Source organism: Aptenodytes patagonicus, chromosome 2, assembly GCF_965638725.1.
Source record: "Aptenodytes patagonicus chromosome 2, bAptPat1.pri.cur, whole genome shotgun sequence".
Taxonomy (NCBI): Eukaryota; Metazoa; Chordata; class Aves; order Sphenisciformes; family Spheniscidae; genus Aptenodytes; species Aptenodytes patagonicus.
The window spans coordinates 51,940,404-51,964,522 of NC_134950.1; the positions used below are offsets into that span (position 1 = coordinate 51,940,404).

The 24,119-nt window shown below is 39.6% G+C and overlaps 1 protein-coding gene across 4 annotated transcripts in view; it reads left to right on the forward strand.

Moving 5' to 3' along the window:
• Positions 1–24,119, forward strand: part of ZNF521 (zinc finger protein 521) — a 233,429-nt gene that overhangs the window by 104,875 nt on the left and 104,435 nt on the right. For all 4 annotated transcript variants that reach the window (XM_076329813.1, XM_076329816.1, XM_076329817.1 and 1 more), the window contains one exon: positions 8,898–8,982. In XM_076329813.1, coding sequence (XP_076185928.1) covers positions 8,898–8,982 — 85 coding nt within the window. The remainder of the gene's footprint in view (positions 1–8,897; positions 8,983–24,119) is intronic.

Genomic DNA, 24,119 nt, shown 5'->3' on the forward strand with positions numbered 1-24,119 from the left:
TTTTGGTTTCTGCTCTGATGGCTGGAATAGGTTCAGTGCCAAACTTCAGGAATGTGGCTGGCTGCATACGAAAACCTTGCAACCATCACTGACAGTGGCCAACTTGCAATTGATCCTGTTCTGCTGCTTGATGCTTCTTTCGTAGGCCTAGTCAGGGAATGTCTGCATCACCTGATGATTTTCCTGAACTATCTGTCTTAACCGTAGCTCCTCAGTTTTCTTATGTTCCCTGCTTCACAGCTGGTGCTTTGTGTGATGGTGGTTGAGTGGCTGAAGTCCTGCAAACCTAGAAGTATGACATTCTGCTTCTGAAACAAATTCTGCAATCTCTTTTTTCTGATAGGGAAATGGTAGACTGAAGCCTCATGCAAAAAGAAATGAGCTTATTACAGGATGTACCTAAGAGGAACTGCTGAAATTTTAAGAAGTAATGTGAAAGTAAAAGATTATGAAATCTTTTTCATAAAGAGGAGGACAGAGGGAATTCTGGGAAGTTCCCTTAATTCCCTTAGAGGAAAGCAAGTATGTCTTCACAGGAAAAAATGGCTGGACACAAATCATTGTGGATAGCGTTGAAGACTGGCTCAGCAGAGTACTTGTTTTGCTGGTACACCACTTCCTTGGGCAGCCGCGCTGCCCCAGCGGAGGTTTTTCCAACTGGGCACGCAGTCAAGCGTCATTGCAATGTCCGCAGCTGTGTGCCAGCTCAGATGCTACCAGTGTATTTGTTAACACTGATGTGGCCTAAGAGTATCCATACAGGGTAGTACTATAATTACAGCAGTATGACTGTAGAACTCTGTTCGTGGCATATTGCGTAGTGTAGGCAAGCCTTTGTAAAACCCCAGTCTTGCCAGTGTTACCATGTGAAGCCTTCATTTGTGAAGTCCCATTGACTTCCCCAAGTGCAGAGCTAATTGCATGAGAAGGATCTAAGGGGTTTAATCCTTCTCCTGATACTTCAATGAAAATTAATTTCTTATATATTATGTATGAGTAATATATTTCTGTTTGTACATTAATATTAATGTTGCATATTTTTGAGCACAAGTTCTATTCTGTAGGATTAAATTATCTTGGTAAGTAATAGCCCAGAATTCAGCAGGAATAAAGGTTGAGTTGAACGTGGACAGTGAAGGGCAGGGGGAGAGTCCTGAGTCACTTCGGAAAGTGAAATTAATCAGCATTAATTTTTCATAGTGTGGGAGAAGAGTGGTTCTAGTGTTTAAGTCAAACAAAATAAGGTATATAAAAAGCCCCCAATTTTGCCTTTCTGTTAAAATCCAGAGAGCATTTACAAAATTTGTGATGGAGAAAAGAGACAAAAGAGTATTCTCTTGTGTGTACTTGCAAACTATTAATTTTATTGGGCTACATCTGTTGCTGATTGTTGGTGAAGAAAGTAGTGGCTTTATTGAATGACAGTCTGTCTCAGTGTGCCTTTTTCAAAACAAAGGAAAAAAAGCAACTTTAAAAAGAAAAAAGTCTATCGGCTTACTCAGAATATCAGCTTTTTGCATCTCAGACCTGCCAAGTCACGTTCTACTGCCCATGCTTTGATGCCACATCATCTGCAAGTTTATCAGCATAGTCTTGATCATAGTTTCTCCTTAATGTCCATAGCCACACAGCCGCTCTGATACTGAGATGCTGAATGTTAAGATGCCTCTTGATGGGTTAGCAGCTCTCTGGCTTCAGAGGGTCTCAGGTTGGCAGCCACCTTTGATTTTAAGTGCATGTAAGGAGACAGAAAGAGGTGGGGATGCTGACAGAGAATTCGGTTGCTGATACAGTCAGCCCCGGATTCCTGAGCACTGCTCAGCACATACACTTGCAGTGCTCAGAGGCTCAACCCAGGATCAGGCCCTAGGATAGAAAGACAGAAATAAGCATATTTGTTTTTCAGATCCCAAATCAAATTCACAGTACTTAAAGCTGTTTGTACTCATAAACTATGTAAACCTGACACGAAGAAATTGAGAGAAAACAAATATACAGCCATGCGCTGCCAGGTTTTAGAGTCACTTTTCTGACAGGTACCTCACTTCAGTACTGAGTTTCAAAGACCTAGAGAGATTTAAAGTATTAGAGAGCTCGAAGGGAAGAGATGCAATTTTTAAATGTTGCAAGATGCGGTTCTTTCTGTGTGGGGATGTGAGACATTGCAACCTAATGCACTTCATCAGCCAGGGGAAGGAAAGGTTTGTAACTAAGAGACATTGAAGACAGACGTGATTAAATGCAGAATGTAAAGGTGAAAGACAGAACAGCAGACTAAGACTTCAAGCAGAGTAGAGAAGGAAGGACTGCGAGAATGAACATTTGTCTTTCTGCCTCAATGCATTTTGTGTTTTAAAGCAGTAAGTAACTGTAATGAAAGAAATTAGAAAAAGTAATGTTTTACTCCATTTTTCATTTTGCTTACCTTATGGGATTGATTGTATTCTGTCTCTAGGCATGTGCACTTAGACGCCATTAAACTTAAGACCCTGCTAAACAAAAGCAGAAGAACGGAAAAATCCTCATAAAATCATTATGAACATGTTTTTAAAAGCAATCAGGAAATACTAATTAAAGGGTGTTGTGTGAGCAATGAGAAGAGTTAGCAATTAGTCAGTTCAAAAAAAATGCAAGTTGATAGTGCCCCATAAGCAAGATAAATAGCTAACTATGCAGTGAAACTGGCTAACATATGCTTAGTTTTTTTAGAGCTTAAGGTTGACAAAATAAGCATCCAGAAAGATAGAAAAAAAATCCTCAGTTAAGGTACTGTCAAAAATAATCTGAGCTGTGATGAAAAACGGCTAAATGGACAAATAAGCTGGGACCGTGGTTGCTCTTGTGCCTCATGCAGGGCCAAGCACGCTGCAAACGCTTAATAAAATAATGATGTAAAAAATCAGCTGGCAGCATTAGGAGTAGAGCACTGGCAAGTTGCTGCAGTTAGTGTGCAAGTCGTAACTTGGTTTTGCATATGATTTGTTGGAAGCTATTCACTTTCTCTTGTTGGGTTACCTTTCTGTTGTTTTAACAGGTTGAATTAGCTCCACCCTGGATTTAATGTGAGGGACTCTGTGATTGAATGCTTGGTCTGGGAGAGGGGAATTAGAGGATATAGGAGGTGTGGCATTGCTCTCTTTTGGCAGCAGCAGGTTGTCTCAGCTGTGTCATTGATCCATGCCCTTGGCCTGTGCTGAAACTGAGTGGAAAAAGCCTTGAAAGCCCCCTTTACTGGTGTGACATGGGTAAACAGTGTGCCTAGGTGTAAACAGGAGGTTATTGTTAGGTCAACAGGTACACGTCAAAGCCATTTTTGGTAGTGCGTGCAAGAGAGGTCTGAAAGGAATATGGAATAAACTAGGGATGCCTGCAAGCCTGTATGCAAAAGAGGGAATGTAGACACAGTGCATTAGAAGCTATAAAGCATATTTTTGGTTACTTCTCATATAGGAAACAAGTATTCAGTTAAAAGGGGGATAGAGGAGATCTAGAAATGGTATATGTAATCACAGAAACCAATACTGTTGAAAAAGTGCTTTGTCGCGGAGCTTGTGGCATATCCTCCCCCTGGAGAAGAATGAAGTATGGATTAGGTGTAATATAATGGAATATAGTATACGAAAAGTGACTTACAAGCACAGAAAAATATCTATCCCAAAATTCTCAGAAAAAGAAGCTGAAGATAAAAGGAAACATTAAGCAGATAAATTTACAGTCTTTTAAGAAGAGGTATCAACAGCCTGGGAAAAGGCTACTAAACAGACATTTAACAGGGGATGTAAGGATTATGCACGAAATTACTGGTTTGTGAGCTTGATTTAAACAGTGAGGAACATAAGAGAAAGGCTAATCAAAGACATGATAGAAGAACACCTAGAAAGTTTGGATTTAATGAAGGATAGAGGGCAAAGATTCACAAAGGGAGGATCATGCTTAAAATTTTCAATAAAGAGTATTTTGAGAGAGTAGCCACAAGTGCTGACAGAGAAGCCTATAAATATGATTTACCACGATTTTAGCAAAGCTTTTGAAACGGTATAGCACAAAAGACTAATCTGTTGGGTGAATAAGTATGGCATAGGGAGAGATACTTTGTTTGATTAAAAAAGAAAAGAAACACTAACTTGGGTATGGAGAGCATAGGAGTCTTGTGAATTGAAGCAGGTTAGGTTGGAGGGGTGTGAATAATGGAAAGCCTTAAGAATCATTATTTGCACCAATTTTCTTGAATTTATGCAGCATATCAGTAGTCTGGAAGAAAGAATAAGTAGTAAGGTGATGAAATTCCCTGATAGTACAAAACTGGGGAAATGTCAGAACAAAATAGGCAGGTGATAAAATTCTGAATGACTTTGACAAGGAGGTGGAGCATGGGCAGATAAGTAGCATATGCAGTTCATTTTCAAGTAATATAATGAGGCTGGGGAATAGAAAAAGAAGAATGTATGGATACCTCAGACAGTCACAGGGCACAGAAGGCTACATAGAAGGATCGTCTGCATACGTCTGAAGCACTTCTGAATAGAACTGTAAATCCTCTAGTAGAGTGTTTATTTGTTGTTTTACTTTGTTTATAAAAGCAATAAAGTTCTGGACACAGAACTGAAGTACCAACTGAAAGACCATATTCTGGGGCCGTTTATAAAAGGAGCAAAGCCCCATTTGACATGACATGGACACCTTGGGTACCTTTATAGAAAGGAAATTCTGAAAACTGCGAAGTGGCAAGTGAGGATCAGGACAATTATTAAAGGTCTAGGTGACATTAATTATTCAAAAGGTTAGAGAGACACATGCATATGCTCTGCATGGATTGAAGGCCCAATCCAAAGCTCATTAACTGTAGACACAGAGAAGCTTTGCATGCCGGAAGACTTTAAATTCATTCTGAAAACAGGAATGCAAACGAACAGGAATGCAAGAGGCAGCCAGATTGCGCAGTGCTCTTGTGAGACACCTAGTCCAAGCAGTTACTTTTCTATGACAATTTTTAATGGCCCCAGGAATGACTTGGGCCTCAGATTTACGCTCAGCATGTAGGAAACAAATTGGCACTTAGGTTCTTGACAGGAGGGGGTTTAGTGAAGGATTGTGGGCTTGTTTATTGAAGAGTTTTTATGAAAAGATGAGGCCACAATAATATAAGAAATAAAAGGAAAAAGTTAAACCATTTTCTTAATCCCATCTGATAACATATGTGTCGCTCTCCTCTGGAACTAATCTTTGGAAGTTTTGCAACAAGGTACAGTTTAGAGTGCAGTGTGGCTTCTCCAGATACCATACTGGTCCTGCCTGAGTCCATATGGAAATGCACTGGTAAGGGTCTTCTGCGGCCCACCTTTGCTGATACGAAATTACTCTGTAACAAGAAATGTGCGTCGGCTTGTTTTTGTGTTTGGAGGGGAGAATGAGAATGTTGTCATGTTTCTGTCTCTTGCAGGAGGCTGACAGGTGTCCTCTGGCAAAGGCAGTGGTGGCAGGCTAGGGTGTAAGTGCCCCCAGCTGTCCACCCTTCATCACTGTGTGGAGGTGATATGCCCTGGGCTGTGAGCTGGAGCAGCAAGGCCTGGGTGCCCGCAAGGTCCTGCTGAGTCCTCCGTAGGCACAGGTGACTCGGGCAGAGGGGCAGGGAGCTCAGCCAGGGTTCCTCGCTGCAAACAGCTGCAGCAAGGCAAGGCAAGGCAAGGATGGCTGTCACAGCCCCGTGCTTCTTTCTCTGGGGAGCCATCTTGTATCGCAAAGGGCTGGAGACACGAGAGAGAGATTCAAATGCCTCGAGTCGCAACCCAATTTTTCTTCTGTGCTGTGCTACACAACTGCTGCAAGGCTTCTTCCCCGGCTACCCAGGCAAGGGACATGGAGCTGCAAAACCCCAGGGCTCATTTCTCTCTTATTCCCCCGAGTTGCCCCTTTGTGGGAACATGGAGTGAGGAGGGGCTGGGTCTCCCCCTGAATCTCACCCCAGTAGGGGACTGGGACCAGCCATGAAGCACATCAGGACCCAGGAGCTCCTGTGAGCAGTTACGAGTCCCGTGGTTTTGCCAAAGCTTGTGAGACTAAGATGTAACTTGCAGTGAAAAAGGACTTCCTTAGAATGCGGAACATATGGAAATAAGTATGTGGGTTTTGTTCAACGTGGTGTGAAAATGACTGGGTTTGATCATTTGAAAATCTAAGAGTAAATGGAATTTACTGAGTTTGCTTTTAAAATAAAAACCATGCACAAGTTTAGACACTTTGAGATGAGTGTGTGTTGAGCTAATAAAAGTTGATGTCAACATTTTAGAATATGTTTGGAAACAAAAAAGAACTAGTGTTTGATCAAGCAGCAGTCACAAAAACATTCTTCCCTTCATGATAAAAAGAAAACGTCTGTGTGTGATTCTGCAAATATGTCAGATCATTTTGAAGAGGCTAGTAAGTGCTAGTAAATTATTATTTTGTTGTTGTTGTCAAATGAGTGTATTTTTTGGCATTAGACTTCAAAAAAACCCCAACCTTTGTATGTGTTGTCATTATGTACATCAGTCATAATTTTGCCAACAATTCTTGACATGCACTCTGCATTACTGTGCTAACAAGAGAAAAGACCAGCCATTAAGTTTATGTTTCTTTGTTTTTGAACAAAGTCACATATCAGGAATAATGCTAGGGGTATGCTAATAAACAATATATAGTGCCAGTCATCAGGGAGTAAGAAATATTTTCTAACTAGTTCTAAAGGGAAACAATGTTTTAAAAAAAGGGAGACTGATTGTTATTTATGCAATATTGTTGTTCTATATGTCAGCATCAAAAAGCATCTTGTAAAGAGCTTAGCATAATAAATCTTTGATCGTGACTGTCATTATTTAGAGGTCTTTGATAGAGCTAGATGTAGTGCAGGAAGGTTAAATTTACCAACATATAATAGGAAATCCTTAGACTGAATCTGAATTTCTAGCAATGTTACTAGTATTGTCACAACAATGAAAAAGAGAAAAAGTGTTCTATCTTTTAAAACAGCAGGCTTTACAAATCGTAACTGTAAAACTAAGTCAAAGCAGATTTGTTTTCTGGGTGCCCATTGATTTTGTTTGTCTACATAAGGATTTAACTTGGTTACATTTCAGAAAACTGAAGATTTAAATGAAAAACAGCAAAAAAGGCTTATGATTGTTTCCACTGAGAAGCAACGCAATACATTTTGTTATTGTCATCAAGAAAATTAAAATGGCCTCTGTGTACGAGGAGCAATGGGACATTTGTAAAGATGAGCCCACAGGAGCACTTAATTTCAGACTTGACTTTGATTAGTCACTAATCTTTCAGTTAACTTGGTAAGACAAAATGACATATGTTGAAAAAGTCTTTATATTCCTGCCTACAGACTTGAAGTAGAAAGGTACTTAATGGATGGGCACTTTATCTGCCTGGGACAGGGCATCTAAATTTAGATGCTGATAACAAATCCAGCAAGTCTTTAATAATGTTCAGTCAGGAAAAAAACCCTTTTTTAAAAATGTAATCAATAATACCAGCTGCATAACACTCTTCAGAAGTTAAATATATACAAGACAGGCTGGATTTTCGATGCACATTATCCAGTGAACCCTACTTCTTCACCAACAGATATATACGAAATCTGCATTTTATTACATCTGTGCCAGCTTTTTGTAACTTTACATTCTTTAAAAAATACATGTTTTTCCTTTTTTTCATTTTGCTGATGTAGGCAAGGTATCTGTGGCTGTACAGAAAGATACGTGTCTCTTGAGTTACTGCCTTGATGTGGCAGTTCAGGGCTTACCTTGCCTTCATTGCATCTTCAAAACAACAATTGAGCTCTCCAGGACTGTTACCTTAGGACTTGAGTCCTTGGTACTACAATTATGCAGTTGAATAATTTTATGAATCTGCCTTGTCTCATTAGATGCTTGGATAACTACAGATTTTGTGTCTTATGATGAAAAACCAAAATTTTACTTTTGAATATACTCTTAGTTTCCACTTCTAAAGCAATGCTTTCTAATGTCAAATCTCTGGCCAATTCAGGTCAAGAAAAATAGTAAGAGAAAAGAAAATCACATTCTTAGGATGTTGAAATGTCTTGGACAAGTGATATACCTTGTAGAAAAGTGAAATAGCAGATCTCTTCTGAAAGACACCAAGACACAAACGAAGAACTTTTCCCACGCACCAAAGAGACCAAAGTAACGCATTTCCTTGTTTATAATGAAATTTGATCTGTATACACCATGATTTTTAAGTAAGTCAGGCCCAGTCTAATGTGGCCAGAAGGATTGCTCTCCGGCTGGTTTCTAGCCAGCCTTCCCAGTTTTGGTACAGGCTTGCCAATAGATAATGAAGCAACTCCCTGGATACAGTAACCATTTGTCCAGGTTAGCAGGGATTTTTCCCTCCTTGAAAGATGGCAACCTGATGGGCCATTTAAAATCTACGGTGCAGAGGAGATTCTGCAGCCCAGTTGAGAATGAGGGAGAAGCAGATTTCTGATTTCTGTGTTCTATTCCTGGCTTCTCCCCAGTTCTGTAGTGGGCCTCATCCATTGGTATAAAATGAAGGATTCGCGTTGATTTCAGTGTTGTTTGGATCGCCTCCCACATATTCTCATTGCATTTTGCCTTCCATGAATATAAAGCTGGTGTTTCAGCAATACTGGACTGTCCCTGGAGTTAGGAAGCTGAAAAAACCCCAAGCTCTACAGAGTTTCAGGAAACTCAGATAAAAGGTACTGCAGAACTGCAGAGTGTTATTTTTTAATATTAGTAATTAAGCCTTAATGAAAACACTGCTGGAGAGCTTTAAATGACCACTTTGAACTCAGTATTTTGAGTTATAATGAAATGGTTCCAATTGTATGTTTCAGTAAATTTTATCTACCCTTGTTTCTTTAGAAGAAGACCTACCAGTGCATCAAATGTCAGATGGTTTTCTACAATGAATGGGATATCCAAGTTCATGTTGCAAACCACATGATTGGTAAGTGAAGCACTAAAACTTCTGAAAGACAGATAGCCATTTCTCTTACTCGTGATCATCATTGCCTCTAAAATTAAACAGAGTTAAGGAGAAATTAATTGTGCATCCATCAATGATTAACCTAGGCATGATTGATTTTTTTATTCATATTATTAGACTTGATAAAGCATTAGCATATTTTATTTTCTGCAAGGGCTAGTTTAGACTTCTGCAGAGAATTATATATCCACTGCCAGTCAAAACACAGGTGATTAGCAAATTAAACTTCTAATCATTTTTGCATTATTGAAAACAAACTAACAGGAATGGTTAATGAACTGGATGTTAGCTTTCCATAGAGTTTTAGACAGGTTTTAATTTCAGAAGTTATTATGGTAATGACACTACTGTGTACTTCTCAAGCACCTTGGTACCAAAATCAAAACTGGCGAGTTTTTGTCATTAGGAAACATAAATAATTCAAATGGCCATAAAATAGTATTGTTTGTTGTGTTTGAGCAGTCTGGAAAAAAGTCCTGAGCGTATCTGTATACAATTAAATACTATCATTTATTTGAAAAAATAAGGAATTGTGGTATTCAGTAATGGAATCTGCTCTTTAAGGTACAAGCATTTAAAAAAGTCTTTCAGGATTCCTGAATCCAAGCCTGGCTTGATGTTTACAAGGCTGTTACAGTTGTAAATTGGCATAAAACAAAAGCTGCTTTTTCTTTGATATTCATATTTTCCTATTATGTGCTTATTCCCCTAGGATTACCCATAATGTTTTCAATTTGGTAACCACTCAGTAATAGCACTAAGAGTTCTATCAGCCAATTAAATTTATCAAGCACATCATTTGCCCGCTAATAAGATAACATTGCCAGGGTTGTCTCGTTTTGTTTTTAGCCTCTTTTCCAAATTTCACATTTCAAGACAGAGATGGATACCACTGATTTTATACTCCTGCTTCCCTTACGCTGTTTTTCTTGCTATAATAATAGAAAAGCATGCAAAGCACAGACCAAACGATACGGTATAGAAGCCAGTAATTACATATCCAACAGAAGAGAATTTGGTTGTTTTTTCATTTTATAACTTAAAAATACTTAGTTTGATGCTCTTTTTTTTTTTGCTTCAAAGGTAACATGCAGATTTCTTCCATGAGCACCAGTAATTTGGCTGCACTGTAAAAGAAAGTTACCTGCCAAAACTTAATAGCCCATTTTTCTCGGTAATTTATAAATAAGTTTTAATACATTTAGAGCATGAACATTTTATATACTTTTCATAAAAATGAATAAACGCAAATGACAAGCTGGTTTTGTAAAGGAGCACAGCAATTTGCCTGTTGGATTAAGCTTTAGTTTTGATATTTTGTGTCTTTGGGGAGGAGATAATTTGAACTACTTCACAGTATTCAATCTGGGTCAGTAACATGGAATTTAAAAGTAGGTTATTACCAACAACAGAACTCACCATTTCTGCTGTTTTCTTTGAATCCAGTGTTTGACATGTTCTTAATTGTAGCATATAGTGACACTGAAACGTGACAGGGAATATGGACACTATGGGTAAGGGACGATGCTGGAATGGCAGAGCGGGCTTGCCACCCACTTCCCAAGTGCCTCACATTTTCAGAATAGGAGCCCACTTCTTTCATGAAATGCTCAGATTTTCTTTTTTTTTCTCGTATTTTCTGGATGAGTTTTAGTAAAGGGTCAGAATGGGAGGAGAGAAAGGAGGAGAGAGTCAGTAAAGCAGGACAAATCCAGTTAGCTAGCTTCAGCCTGCAGATGTGAAAAGACTGAGATTTTCTTAAACTGAGCTATTAACTGCCATGTTTTATTTCTAACAGCTGGTTGAGGTTGAATGAGAAAGAGAATCTTTTAAAAAATATTTAATTGTTTTGTCTGTGTTGTATCTAATCATGCATGATATTGCTTCATGACATAACCATAGTGACACAGATTTAAACGTGCTTAATATAAAATCTTCACAGTGAAATAAAGAAGGAGCTTGCAAAACATGCAGGGAGATTTGCCGGTCATGCTTGTGGTAACCTGTGTTCAGTGGAAGATTCTTATCTGCACTGCCAGACTTCACAGTGCAGCTCCTAAAGATGTAGCCTCGTTTAAGCAAATGCAAGGGGATTTTGTGGTGGGGTGGAGTGAAAGGAATATCAACGTTCCGGAGAGTTTTGAATGTGACCTCGGAATCGAAGCACAGAGAAAAATAATTTCTGATCTCCAATTCTGTTAGCCTTCTCACCACTAATTGGATTTTTCCTTAGCTATCTTTCTAATTTCACTCTCCCCCCTCCCCTTTAATTTATATCATTGTTCACAGGCCTTTTTCCAAGACCGTATTCTGTCTAGAGAGAAAGGTTCAAGGGGTGACATCAAGCTATTTAAAATTGGCCTTAGTTTATGTGCGTCTGTAGGTAGGCTTATACTATTCATATATAATACAGAAAACATGCACGTTAACACATTTGTGCGAATATATATAATAAATAACCCATATATATACCCACAGATATCTGCCTGCATATCAATATGTAGATTGACAAATATATTAGATGAAACACTTAAGTGAATATTGACTTGCTGACACAGCCCATTTACCAAACAAAAAAACCTGGTTTCCTAAACACCTTGGTCCCTCCCTTTTTTACATGTATCTGATACAATGTGTCTTCCTGCCCTTGCTTTCCCAGTAGGAGATTGGCAGAACAAGATCTAGTGTCTTTGCTCCTCTGGGGAAGGGAAACTGAGAAAGCTTCAGGAAGAGGGAGAGAAAAAAAAGAAGGAATTTAAATGCGAGAGAGAGGGAAAGTAATGTGGGAAGGCAGGCGTTAAAAGTCAAACAGTGTGATAATCCCTAGATCAAATGTAGGGGCAATAAATGCTTTTACAGACATCATCATGCAGTCTCAGGAACTGTTATTTCCTCTCATAGTAAAATGCTAGCATTGTCTGTGTTGCGGTTATTGATGGTTGTAGTGTCTTCTTACCTGAAGGACTCCATAATCATAATTCAGGGAAAAGAGAAAAGGGGCGGCAGCTGGGACATGGGACAAACACAAAGGTGGAAAGTCGTCTGCCAGACTTCACTCAGGAATGGGTAGGGACCACTGATAGAGATACATGCTCAGCCAGCTGAGGGAAGGAGTTGCTACTCACCATCTTTTTAGCAGTTTGGGAGCCTAGAAAAGTTGATGATGTCCCATCTAATTACTATGCTCCTTGAACGTGATCCTGGGATGTAAACTGAGTTCATGTTGCTAACATCCACAGAGAGAAGTTGCATTATGGAAGGTCACTGAGGCAAAGATATGTTTATAAAACCCCAGTGTGAAACTTAGACTTTTAAATAAGGCAACCGGAATTACTTTGTTGGCTAAAATAGCTCCACTGAGGGTAGGTATTTTTAGGTTGTGTGTATGTGTGTGTTTTTGTCTAATCAAATATAATCTCAACTAGACATTTAGCAGGGGAAGAGGGATTAGAGGCTATTTGAAAAGCCTCTTACTCTTCTTTGTTAGGTGGGTATATAGTGTTTTTACAGATTTTATTATACGTTTCAATTAATTCAACAAGAGGGATTATGCCACCTAATGGAAAATAAAATCTGCAGATGACCCAGTGAAGTGTAACCTTAAGTATGTTTGACAGCTATACAATTTACATTCATTATTACACAAGTTATATATTAAAAAGATGTCATAGGGATGGCTTTCCTCAGTAACTACATGTTCATTACTTCTAGAACTTCCCATTTTAAAACTGTTCTTCAGCCTTTAATTGAGTCTTCCCAACATCTTTGTGATGGGACAGGGCAATAAGCCTTTTCCATTGAATAGATGAGGACAAAGAGGCAAAGAAGTGCAGTTCCTTGCTTGCGTTAAGTGAGTGAAAGTTCAGGAGTTCTGCCTGCCAGATCTGTCCGCACATTTCTAGACACCGTGCTTCGTCAAGCAACACCCGTGTTTGCTTAAACTACACACTGATTCAAGCTTAGGCTAGGGGATGCCAGCGGACAGAAAGCGAGGCAAACTGTGGGCTTTTTTAAATAGGCCCTCTGTTTAGGTATTATTTTGGACCTAGATGTAAGCATGTACTTTTGGTTGGATAATCATGAGGATGATTGCCAAGTGAAAACATGTTTGTCGGTGTGTGTATTGAAATCTGTTGGCAAAACAATTTCTCAGCTTTTGAGTGGGAAAGGAGGAAACGTAAATCCAGGCGCGTTTCATATGGGTTTAGAAAGTGCTGGCAAACATGGTAATTCTTCTGCAGCCTTCTTTCTTTTACTTTTCCCTCCAAGTGGAATATGTAGCATTTTTAGCAGCTTGCTTTGAGAAAATTCTATTTCTGGGTGTATGGTGTCTGTGGAGAAGAGGGAGGCTTTCTGGCATCCCTTTGTTTTGCTCACATAGTTTACAGTTGGCATTTGACCTGAGAGGGTAGGAAGAGAGTCTGCCATTGTTTGTGTTCTATTTGCTGCACTCCACTGCTCCTCCTATTATTTTCCCTGTTATTTTAAGCAGACAAGCTAAACATTGTTTTTTCTTCCACTGATCCCTTTACATCTGTAGTATCTGATGCAGTTCAGTGTAAATAGACAGTTGCCATAACATTTGCCTAGGATTTTGCACACATGCACATACAGAGTGGATCAGAACTGGGGGAGTTCGGACGTGTTTAACTCAGAAAAGGAATTACTCCACATAAAATTATGAGGCTCAACAGCAGTAGTGTAAATTTGTAAGTGCTCTGAGTAAAGTGCTGTTAGGCATGAGATAATGTAAAGAGATGACATTGCCAAGAACTATTTATGAAGAGCTTAATTTTTTTCACTCTGATAATTCTTGACCAATAATTACCAGCTTCTAATTATCTATTTTAGTTAGAAAGAAATCTCTATCACTATGGAGGTTGGCATTGCAACTAGCGCATAAATCCCCAAAGAGGTAAATGTGTTCCAAACAGCCACAAACAACTGTCTCATGAAACATAGTGAGCAAATTGCGAGCCGCTGGCTGTGCACAACAGAGCAGCACATTTACCATTGAGGACTGATCAGGCTGACAAAGAGAATGATAAAAGGGGGAAACAGCCACAATCTTTGTAGTTTGCTGCTACTTTTGTCGATGGAGAAAGCAAGCCCCAGTGTCATAGCAAGAGCCACTACCCCTCTGAAAAGTCGGGGAGCAAGGGGGAAGGGTGTGGCGGTCAGGATTCAGTACCTTTTTACAACCCTACTTTTGACAATTTCATTATAGGTCGTTTCTGATAAGTAAACAGACTTTTCCTTTTTTAACCTTTTCAGTATCATGTATAAAACACGTTTTGTAAAGTCTGTTGTGGTGAGGGGGGGGTGCTTGTTTTTGAGGGGAGGACGTTGTGTAGCATTGAGCAAGGTAGCAGGTGCGAGCAGGAGGAGGAAATGAAGGGAAAGAAAAAAAGATGCCGAGCACCGAAGTTAGGAAGCAAATGGGAAAACAGGATGAAGCAACCCTGCAGTTGACATGAAGAATTCTAGTTTACACCAGCAAATACTTCATTAAGCCCCAAGTAAACAAATCTATGCTGGAACAATTGTAGTTTAAAAAGAAGAGTATATAGAAGGTGGGATCTATGATTTTAATTTCTCTGCCAAGAAATTTTACAGCTGTGTTTTATAATAACAAGTAGTATGTAACCATTAGAAGACGTAAAGACACATTTTAGTGCAACTCACGGTTTTTGATTTTTTCAGTGACAGTGATATAAGTATATAATATGTATATATGCTTGTGTGTTGTGTGGATATGCATGTTTGCATTATGCATGTATTAACTGCATGCATAATAAACCTATAAAAATAAATCATCTTATTTGCCTCACATTTGTGCAGTGTACATTATGGTACGTGTAGACAACATCACTGATGTCGAGACAAAGGAAATACCTCAATCGGCTTTCTGGAGCCCAAGAAAATTTCAGTCTGGTTGTAATAGCATGTGGCATTCACACATTCTGTTATTTGTCTAATGCCTAGGGTCATTAAAACCCATGATTTTCCTTTCACATACGCAGAAAGCTGTGCTGGGCAACTAATACTTGTTGCACCATGTTGACCTCAAGTAACACATCTTCAGAATGTCAGTTTAATCACTGTACAGTAAAACTGACATTGTGAAGTCCCTCTCACCCGAGATTGGGAGAAAAAGAATCCAAAGATACACATCTACACATTAGAGGAGGAAAGAGATGGAGACTTCCTTTTGTTGGTCATCCTTCACTGATTCCTGAGTAGTAAGAAATTGAAATTGTCAATTTATAGTGAAGAGATGGATCATACCCTCTTAGCATCAGAAAATCATTTCGATGCCTGGGAATCTCCTATTTACAGGCAGAGCTGGCGAGAAGTTGTCCAAAAGTTAGAGGAAACTTGGTTACCTTGTCTGCAAAATGAGGAGATGTAATTGAAATACCCAGGAAAACCAGCATTTGGTGTTAAATCTGAGAAAACGTAGGTTTATTTTGTGAGGAGCTGGGTTACAAAACAGACGAAATCTGGGCTGTTTAATACTAACAGGAAGCTACTCTCCTGTGGGCAATGCTGGCTTATTTGAAAAGCCCATAAAGGGTTTCTGCATGGACCATACAAAAGGGATACTTTCTCTTTAATAGCCATCTGTACAGGAGAGATGAGAAGTGGGCCAGGTCATCTCTCCTCAGCTGTCATGATATTAACGTAGGTAATGGAGCAAGCTCTGCGTTCTGCTGGGTGTTGTTTTTCATAGATGTTCATCGATTTACACAGATAATTCTATTTATTTCTTAGAGTTGGTCCAAGCAAACCAGGCAGAATAACAAACACCAAAGCATTTCAAATGACTTTATCTTTGTTGTTTTGTAATGTAACTTTTGTCTAAAAAATGGTGTCACACCTACTGTGCAGATGGCTGCATGATTTGTAAACCAGCCAAAACATTTAAACAAATGTGTGATCTGGGGATAGATTAAATAAAGGATAAAATGGAGTGTGGACCACAAATTCTAATAATCAGATGATTTTAAGTTGTGTGTAGTGTGGAGCGATGGTAGCAGCGATAGCAGGGAACGCTTGCCAATGACAGCAAGGTGCCTTACAGATCTCAGGATGGAGCCTGTGGCCTAGTAGGCCTCAGTTTGAGAGCTGCACATTTGCTGTACAGCTGGCAGCTCTGTATGGGGACATCAGATAAAACTTATGTAAAATGAAGTGTTATTGCTTAGTATGAAATTGTGCAGAGAGGGAATTTGCAGACAGTAACTGAAAACAGAATTCATGGTACCAGTGAAGCAGACAGTAAATATGAAGAGGCTTTAATTATCTGTGCAATTTAACAAAAAATTCAAGATGTATTCGGAAACAGCAAAGGCAGCTGTAAACATGCTAGAGTGGCACCATTCACTGGGCTTCAGGTTCTGTGTGTCACCTATTCGGGCTACAGGCACCCTGCCACCCCCCCCCCCTCCCGGGCGCCCGCTTTTGCCCACCGAGCTGCTCTGCCTGGAGCTGGCGCTTCATTTCAGGGGTTGGAAGCAGGAATGGTTGCTTGCTTTTTGAGACAGATTTTAGGAAAGACCATCCTGGCTTTTAAAATCACAAATGGTTAAGTCAGGACACAGTGTGCAAACATGTATGAACCCCTTTTTTTTGGGGAGGGACACCTTGGACTCAAAAAATTCTAATAAAATAGAATGAAAATGCCTTATTATTAAATAATATTAATAGTAGTAATAATAGTAATGATAATACTACTAAAAGAAGCATTTGAAAAATGTCCACAATTCAGGCTGGAGTTCATTTTGTGAAGAAATGAAGCAAAGCACATGTAAGCTTTAGATTTTTCCTGCAGAAATGCCTGTGGTATGAATAGCACTTGATGAAGGGGACGCTACCGAAAGGTAATGCCAGGCAGTATGAAAGTTGTTCCTTTCCCTCTACCTGCTGTAAGATTCTCCTCTGAGCCGCTGCAGTGATATACGGTGCATGTTAATACTTAGGCACCACAGGCTGCATTAATGGCATGGTGTCAGCCTTCCCTTTTGTTCTTTGTTGCTGACCATTTGTATTGCAGGCTTTATCAGTAGCCTTAACACATTGCTTTGGGCTGTGTTTAGCTGCCAGCACAGAGGGTAGCCTCACCATCGCTTTTCTAAATCGTCCCTGTTCTTAGCAGAGAAGCCTCCGATTCTTCGACGGAGTATGTCCCGAGGTTTCTCCCTGCGATGTAAGCGCAGGAAGCGAAACAAAAGAAGCCAATATGGAGAGTGGGTGTCGAACTTCAGCTGCTCATATTGTTGCATTTGGTGAGCTGACGGGGTTTCGTAGGTCACCTTTAGAATTATGCCTATGACAGCAGTAGCTACCTGCCAAGATTGCAAGGTATCTCACAGCTCTCAGGATGGAGCCTGTGGCCTGGTAGGCCGCCGTTGGAGGGGTACACATTTGCTGTACAGCTGGCAGCACTGTATGGGGCAGCAGTGTGGGCTGTTAGGGAGCTGGAAAGGAGACAAGCATGAAATTTCTTCTAACCCCAACTCTGTTTTTCTGTACTGTTGGCTGCTTCTCAGTTCCTTGACAAAAAAACCAATCAGGCACCCTTTAATCCGCCTGTGATTACCAGTGGTATAAAAAGAGAAGCATAATGAGGAAAAATGCCTCGTTTTGTTGCCTTCAAAAGCCAACAAATTGGAGTTAACTTGACAGGAAGTGGCTTAATAATTAGATTATTTATTTATTCCTGACACATATCCCCCTGTTACTAGTCTCAGGAGATCCTGTAGATGGTACGATTTTCAAGCTGCCATTACTTCGCTGTCTTCTGTGAACAAAGAAGCTACTGTCTATCAGTCAATTAAATGCACTCTTTAAGCAGAGGCTGAGAAGTCCTCAATGGATAGAGCCCTGGGACATTGTGGCTGATGATTCCTTTCTCTGTACTGTACATCACACTCTCAACTACAGGTCCCCACAGAGATGGAATAAAGTCATGCATTAAAATATCACTTGTTGATTTGTTTGCTAATGAAGAGCCATTGAAATGTTTGTGTATTTCTGTGGCAAAATTGTTGATAAAAGGACTACTTGCTTGCATATCTTACTTCATCTCCAGTAAGCGCTTATTTAAGACTTACTAAAATTAAAGTCAACAAATTAAGGAAAAAATACAGAGATGGATAATATTGGTTTACTTGCAATTCACATCAATGTAAATAACACTGAGGACAGCAAGAAGAGAGAAAAGGGAATAATAGTACTTCAACCATGTCTGTTATAATTTTCTTCATTAGTAACAATAAGGATCTCTGGTGGTTTTTTTCTGGGGCGGTAGTGGGCACCCATTTCAAATAATAAAAATGCTAAAGTATCCATTTAAAAATTATCCTGGACATGTAAGGATATTATATTTAGGAAAAAAAAAAAAAAGCGAAAACTTGAGACTTTGTTTCTGTTTCTTGCATTTCTTTTTTGAATTTAAATATGCCCAGTTAACAAAAACTTACATTATTTAGAGATTAACTGGGTGCAGCTGGTTAGCCTCTCAGCTGAGAAAAGTACAACCATGTCAAGCTAGTTAGTAATGCTGGTTAAAGGTGCATGCTTAATGCAAAATCAGCAAAGTTGTCCAAAGCTGGGGCTTCTGAGCTTAACATCACCCTCCGTCACTCTCCCCCCCAACGCACCTGCCCATCCCACCAGGCTTCTTAACCGGATTTCATAATCTCTGAGTATTTGCCCTCCCACCATTCTTCTTCCACCCAGATCGCCAGACTGGACTGGTGTGGACCACATTTTGGGCCAGGGTGGAGAGAGGAGGTGTTTGAAATTTTTTCTTACAGAAGTTGACATACCTGTATACCTGTCTTCACACTGAAAATCATTAATTGGCAACATCCATCTGGAGTTGATGCAGGTCTTATGCTGCTTGTCTATAGACCTATATTTGCTCTTAAGAAATATAGATAGTGCTATAGCAGTTCTCCAGTGAACTAGCTCTGTTCTGAATTTAGCCTCTGTATGACCATTTGCACCTGCAAATAGAGCCTATAAGTGCTATAATATATGGTTATTTTCTCAACCTTATAAAGAAAGTCACTCATACCAGGATTATTGTTTTCAATGAACTTAACAACAAGCCATAGGGAATTAATTCAAACCAGCCTCAAACTGGAGTGTTTCTTATTCCTATCCTGTTATTCCAACTCATTTTATTAGAAAAAGCTTAGATACTCAGAGGTGTTCTATAATAGAAAATGAATTTGAAACCCATTCATTAATTGGTGATTAATACATTTCAGGATTAGTTTAAGCAAGGACCTACCTCCTGCCCAGTCAAGTATGTTCTGGTTAATATCCAATTATCTGCACCTTCGTACTTATTATGTCTTAATATTTCAGATATGATAACCAGAAACTTGAGAGTAATGCTAATGAGGAGCATAGAACAGGAATTAACCAGTGACACACTCAGTGATCCTTACTGAGGAAAGTAACTCGTTCTGTCTCTTCAGCATAGTGGTCGAGCTACCACCACGCTTTCAGCAAGCAGTACTTTTAATTCTGCCTTTAAGGGAGCTTAGAATTATATTTAGGTAACAATCCTTAATTTTGCACGCCTCATAGACCGTGTATGGTCAGAAGATACTCCTGCACACTCTTTTTTACATGTAGAGTTACTTTCTTCAAGTGGAGCCAGTGGAAAATCAATAGTAAAGTGAAACGGTAATACCTACTTAAAATACAAGTTGTTTTATGATTGAATGCACTCTCTTCTTATGTACACGGGTATATGCATGTGTGTACGAGCTGAACAGCCCATCATGTCCTTCAGCTTGTAAGACAGATGCTTTAGCGACCAGCAAACCAGGTATAAATGTCTGTGAAACAAAAAAAACCCCTAATTGCTAAATGAGAAATGTAAATACTACCAAATAAAAATTTTCTGTGCACAAAAATGTCAAGCCCTTAAAGTTCAATCTCGGGATTCTTGCCTGTGAAAAATTACTATACGCCCTCTCAGTGAAACATGCAAGTAAAACCATGGGACCAACATATCAGTGGGGCAGAACTGAGTAATTCTGTCATGCGGCCTTAAACTAACGTAATTATAGAGGTAAATTCAATGTGTAAGGAGAAAGGAAGAAGAAACAGTCCTTTTGGCAGATTTATTTTTCTTAAGTAAGCTGCTGTTTGAATACGTTGTGCGATTCAGGGCATTAGGAGAAGCCCCGGAGGAAATGAAGCAGTGGGCAGAGTGAAGGACACCTGCTCAAAGGTGCAAAGCCACATAACACATTATTTTTATTACATGAATATAATCTGATATATGTGGTACTTATCCAAGAGGCTTTACAGAATATGCTATTCATAGTGTGTTGGACAAAGCTTATTTCAAAACACTGCCTCATTCACTGTGTTTATACTGAAACTTACGAGTCTCGTGTTTGGGTTAGACTGAATGATAAAAGGGATAGTATATTTGTATAATCAAAAGCAATCATAAAACACATGTAAAGTGGCCAGCGTTAAGGATATGCCTGTAACGTCCTGTTTTGGTTTTCTTTTTTCAGTGCCTAGTCATACAATTTGAATTTTCTCTCACACAGCACTCTAATAGAGTGTTGTAGTTCAGGACCTCAGCGGTATATTCTTAATATCTAGCTGTTTGGCTAGGCACCCTTTCTCCCAACCCTCTCACAGGCAACCTTTACAATGAACCCACTGTGCTTCTGGCTTCACTGCTTTTCATTGCACACCTATGCGAGTGCCAAGACATTAGATAACTGTGCAAAAAATCCCCCTCAAGCCCCCCAGATGAGACTCCTGCAGAGCACTGTGTAATTCATTGAACAACTCGGGAGATGTTGATGCTTACTACCTCGTTCAATTAGTCATTCAGAGGCAATGCAGCCTTCCATTTGCTTCGAAGTTTGGTTAAAAAGCCTAACCCAAATATCACTTAGTGCAAAGTCGGATTTGCAAACTGTCATAACATGATCAAATCAAAACCAATTTTCACCAGAACAGTTAAATATTCTTCGCTTCAGCTGAGTGACATTTCCCTGCCAAATTTGAACTTTTAACCCACATTCCTCCTTGTGTGCTGTTATTCTACAAGTCAGACTTAACAGGGATGGTATTTTTAACCTTTTTTGATTAAAATATAGCTGAGCTTAAAAAGAAAAGGCTAAAATGAAAACAAAATGAAAATAAAATTAAATAAGTGAAAAATGAAATAAATAGGCTTGGACAGAGAGCTAGCTTAGAAAACTTAAATCTTAGGGATACTTCTTAATAATGGAAAAGTTCTCTACTTTTACCTGCTGCTGCATTTGCACCAGTGATGGAGTGTGCCTAGCAGTACAGACTGGAATTGTACCGCCAGGACAAATCCTTCATGGTGGTGCATGGGAATAAATTAGGTGACAGAAAATAGGACTCTAATTTCTATGATATGTCACCTAGGTTATCGTATTTACATCAACTGCCGCTTCTGTGCTACATGTGCATCTCTCTCAACCCTTGCGATGGGTCCTCCAGGCCAGCCTTTTTGTGGGCTGGTGATTTTCTTTGTCTCCTTCAACCTAAAGCTTCTGTAGAAGTTCTCTTCTCTGACAAGAGAAGCACTCTGGATACACACTAGCTGCCGTTTTTTCTTAAATGTATCCTTCCCATTCATCTCCGTAAAAAGCAAATTTGGAAGGCTCTTTGGCTCTGAATTCTCCTACGCCATTATCTCCCACAAAATATAGTTAACTTTTTCATGGCATGATAGTCTCTCTCTCCCTCCTTTTGCTATATGGTATTGTCCTTTCTTGTTTGGAGCGGGAACTCCTTTTTTCCAAGTCTTGTTTTCCAAGTCTTTGCTTGACAGGCTACAAAGGCAACTTTTGTTTCAGAATGTCAAAACAGGAACATGAATGGGTGGAAGTTTGTGGTGGTTCCAGCATTCCCAATGACTTCTTCACTAGCCTAGAACAAGTCGTTGAAATGTGAAATGGAGACAGTACTTACCCACAGAGATTTTTCAAGACAAACTAGTTAACGTACATCAAGAAGGAAAAGTATTGTAATGCTGTAAATACAAGCTATTAAATTATTTTTGTTGTTTATTATCTCTTGGCTAATGGGGAATTCTGCTGCTTGCCTTAGAGTTCCCAAATTTGGTTCATGTTTCCTATCCATTTCAGAGGCCAATTTAAAAAAAAATTGTTCCTCCTCTTTGACCGTATCATCACTTCTCACAGATGCGGTCCAGCTGATTTCTGTTCTTGACATCACCTTCTCCACACAACAAAAATTGTCCTTCATTTCTTCCCCAGTCAGAACCAGTTAACAGAAAGAGAGTTAACAGAGATTGTGATGGCTTCCATGAGTCAATAACACTGGCTTATTCCTCTTCAGAATTTGTCCTTTGTCACTGCAATTCTGAAATTTGCTTCAAGGTCCATCTACTCTGCAGGTCCTGTACCCTGCACAAATCTCTTTCTCAATTTCTATATATTCTGCTGTCATATGAAAACATTTCTTTTCTCCCTTGCCTAAACCAGTTGCATTTCTTCGTCTTCTTTGGCGATTGTTAATTTGCAACCAATTATTGCTGTGCTTTTGTAACGAATTTGTGGGTTCACACTATAAAATGTATTAGCAGTCTTTAGCTTCAATCACTTATTGTGGCGTTCAGCTAAGTCTTGTAAAAATGACACACTTTTGCACCTTCAGGAGAGTTTTCATTTTTCGGTATTCTCTGCTGAAATTACCTTCTTTTTAATCTATAGTCCTGATTCAGTACCAGCCATAGCTGGCACCACAGATCTTGTAGCTTTAAATAGTATGCCTTAATATTGCCCCCTTTGTATGCTGTATTGTAATGAAGCAACATCAGTAAATTGCAGTGAAGGGTGATTGTTGCATGGGGATGACTACTACACCTTGGGGTCCATTTGGACCAGATTATTTTTTTATTGTTGTTATTACAACCCATCTTCTTTACTCTCTTGATGCCAAACTTGCTGTTGGACACCCGTGCAGCACAGGGGATCTTTAAAAACATTTTGGACATCAACTTGTCTCTTAGGTGCACACCAATGACTGTTCAATTCCAGGCTCTGGTATCCTGGGTGGCTTCGCAATACTTTAGTGATGCCAGCCTGGTTTGTTCAGTAGACTTGCAGTGTTCTTCATCATTTGCTCTTAAAAAAATCAGTTTGTTGCTGTTAGAAGCGACAGGCATTTCTTGCTAACCATTTTCAGACAGGAACAATACTAGATTTATAACAAGTGGAACATGCTTTTTCCCTTCTTGCTATTCCCCATACATTTTACAATACAGAAGAGTGCAAAAATGATTTTGCTTGAGCTGTTTCCTTTCCTTTTGGCACTGTGTTCACATTCAAAGGAAGAATTATAGCAGTGGTGTCAGTTTATCATCCAGTGGCATGATCTCAAGGAACCTTCTGCAAAATTCAGTTTCACCCAAGTAATAAAAATTATTATTGTTGTAAAGATACAAGTATTTTAATAAAGACATTTTCTTTTCAAAAATCTTTCCAGCTTACAGTGACAACGTCTAAATAGAAGCTTCAGCAAGGTAAGAGTGCACATTTCAGCCTTAGTTGTACAAGAAGCAGCCTTCAGTCATGAAGGCAAATTTTAACTGATTTGTCAGACAATGAAGTGGAAGATAGTCATTGATTTCATGTATGTGGAGGCCAAGAAATTGTACTGTGTTCTACAACAACAGGGCAGCTCAGGAGACCATGGCTGGCATACTTACTGGAGGTACAAGGAACCGTTGCCCATTCCCTTATACCCTCGTCACTGTAGCCTGATGCCTGATCACTTAGGCTTTTGATACGTTTGATAGCAACGTTCCTGTCACCCCTCCCACTGCAGCCTGGGGATTCAGCATCCCCACTGGTGCTCTGCTAAGGGGTGGAAGTAGAAACTACAGCTCCGTTGCATGACTTGCACAGTATCAGGGCTCCCAAGTGTGTCGGCTTGCGGCTCTAGCGGCCACGTTCTTTGGTGCTGTCCTTGCCGGGACTGTTTGCACGAAGAGAAGTGTCCCAAAGCGGGAGTGTCATAGGGTCCTCAGGGTCACTTGTGTACCTGCA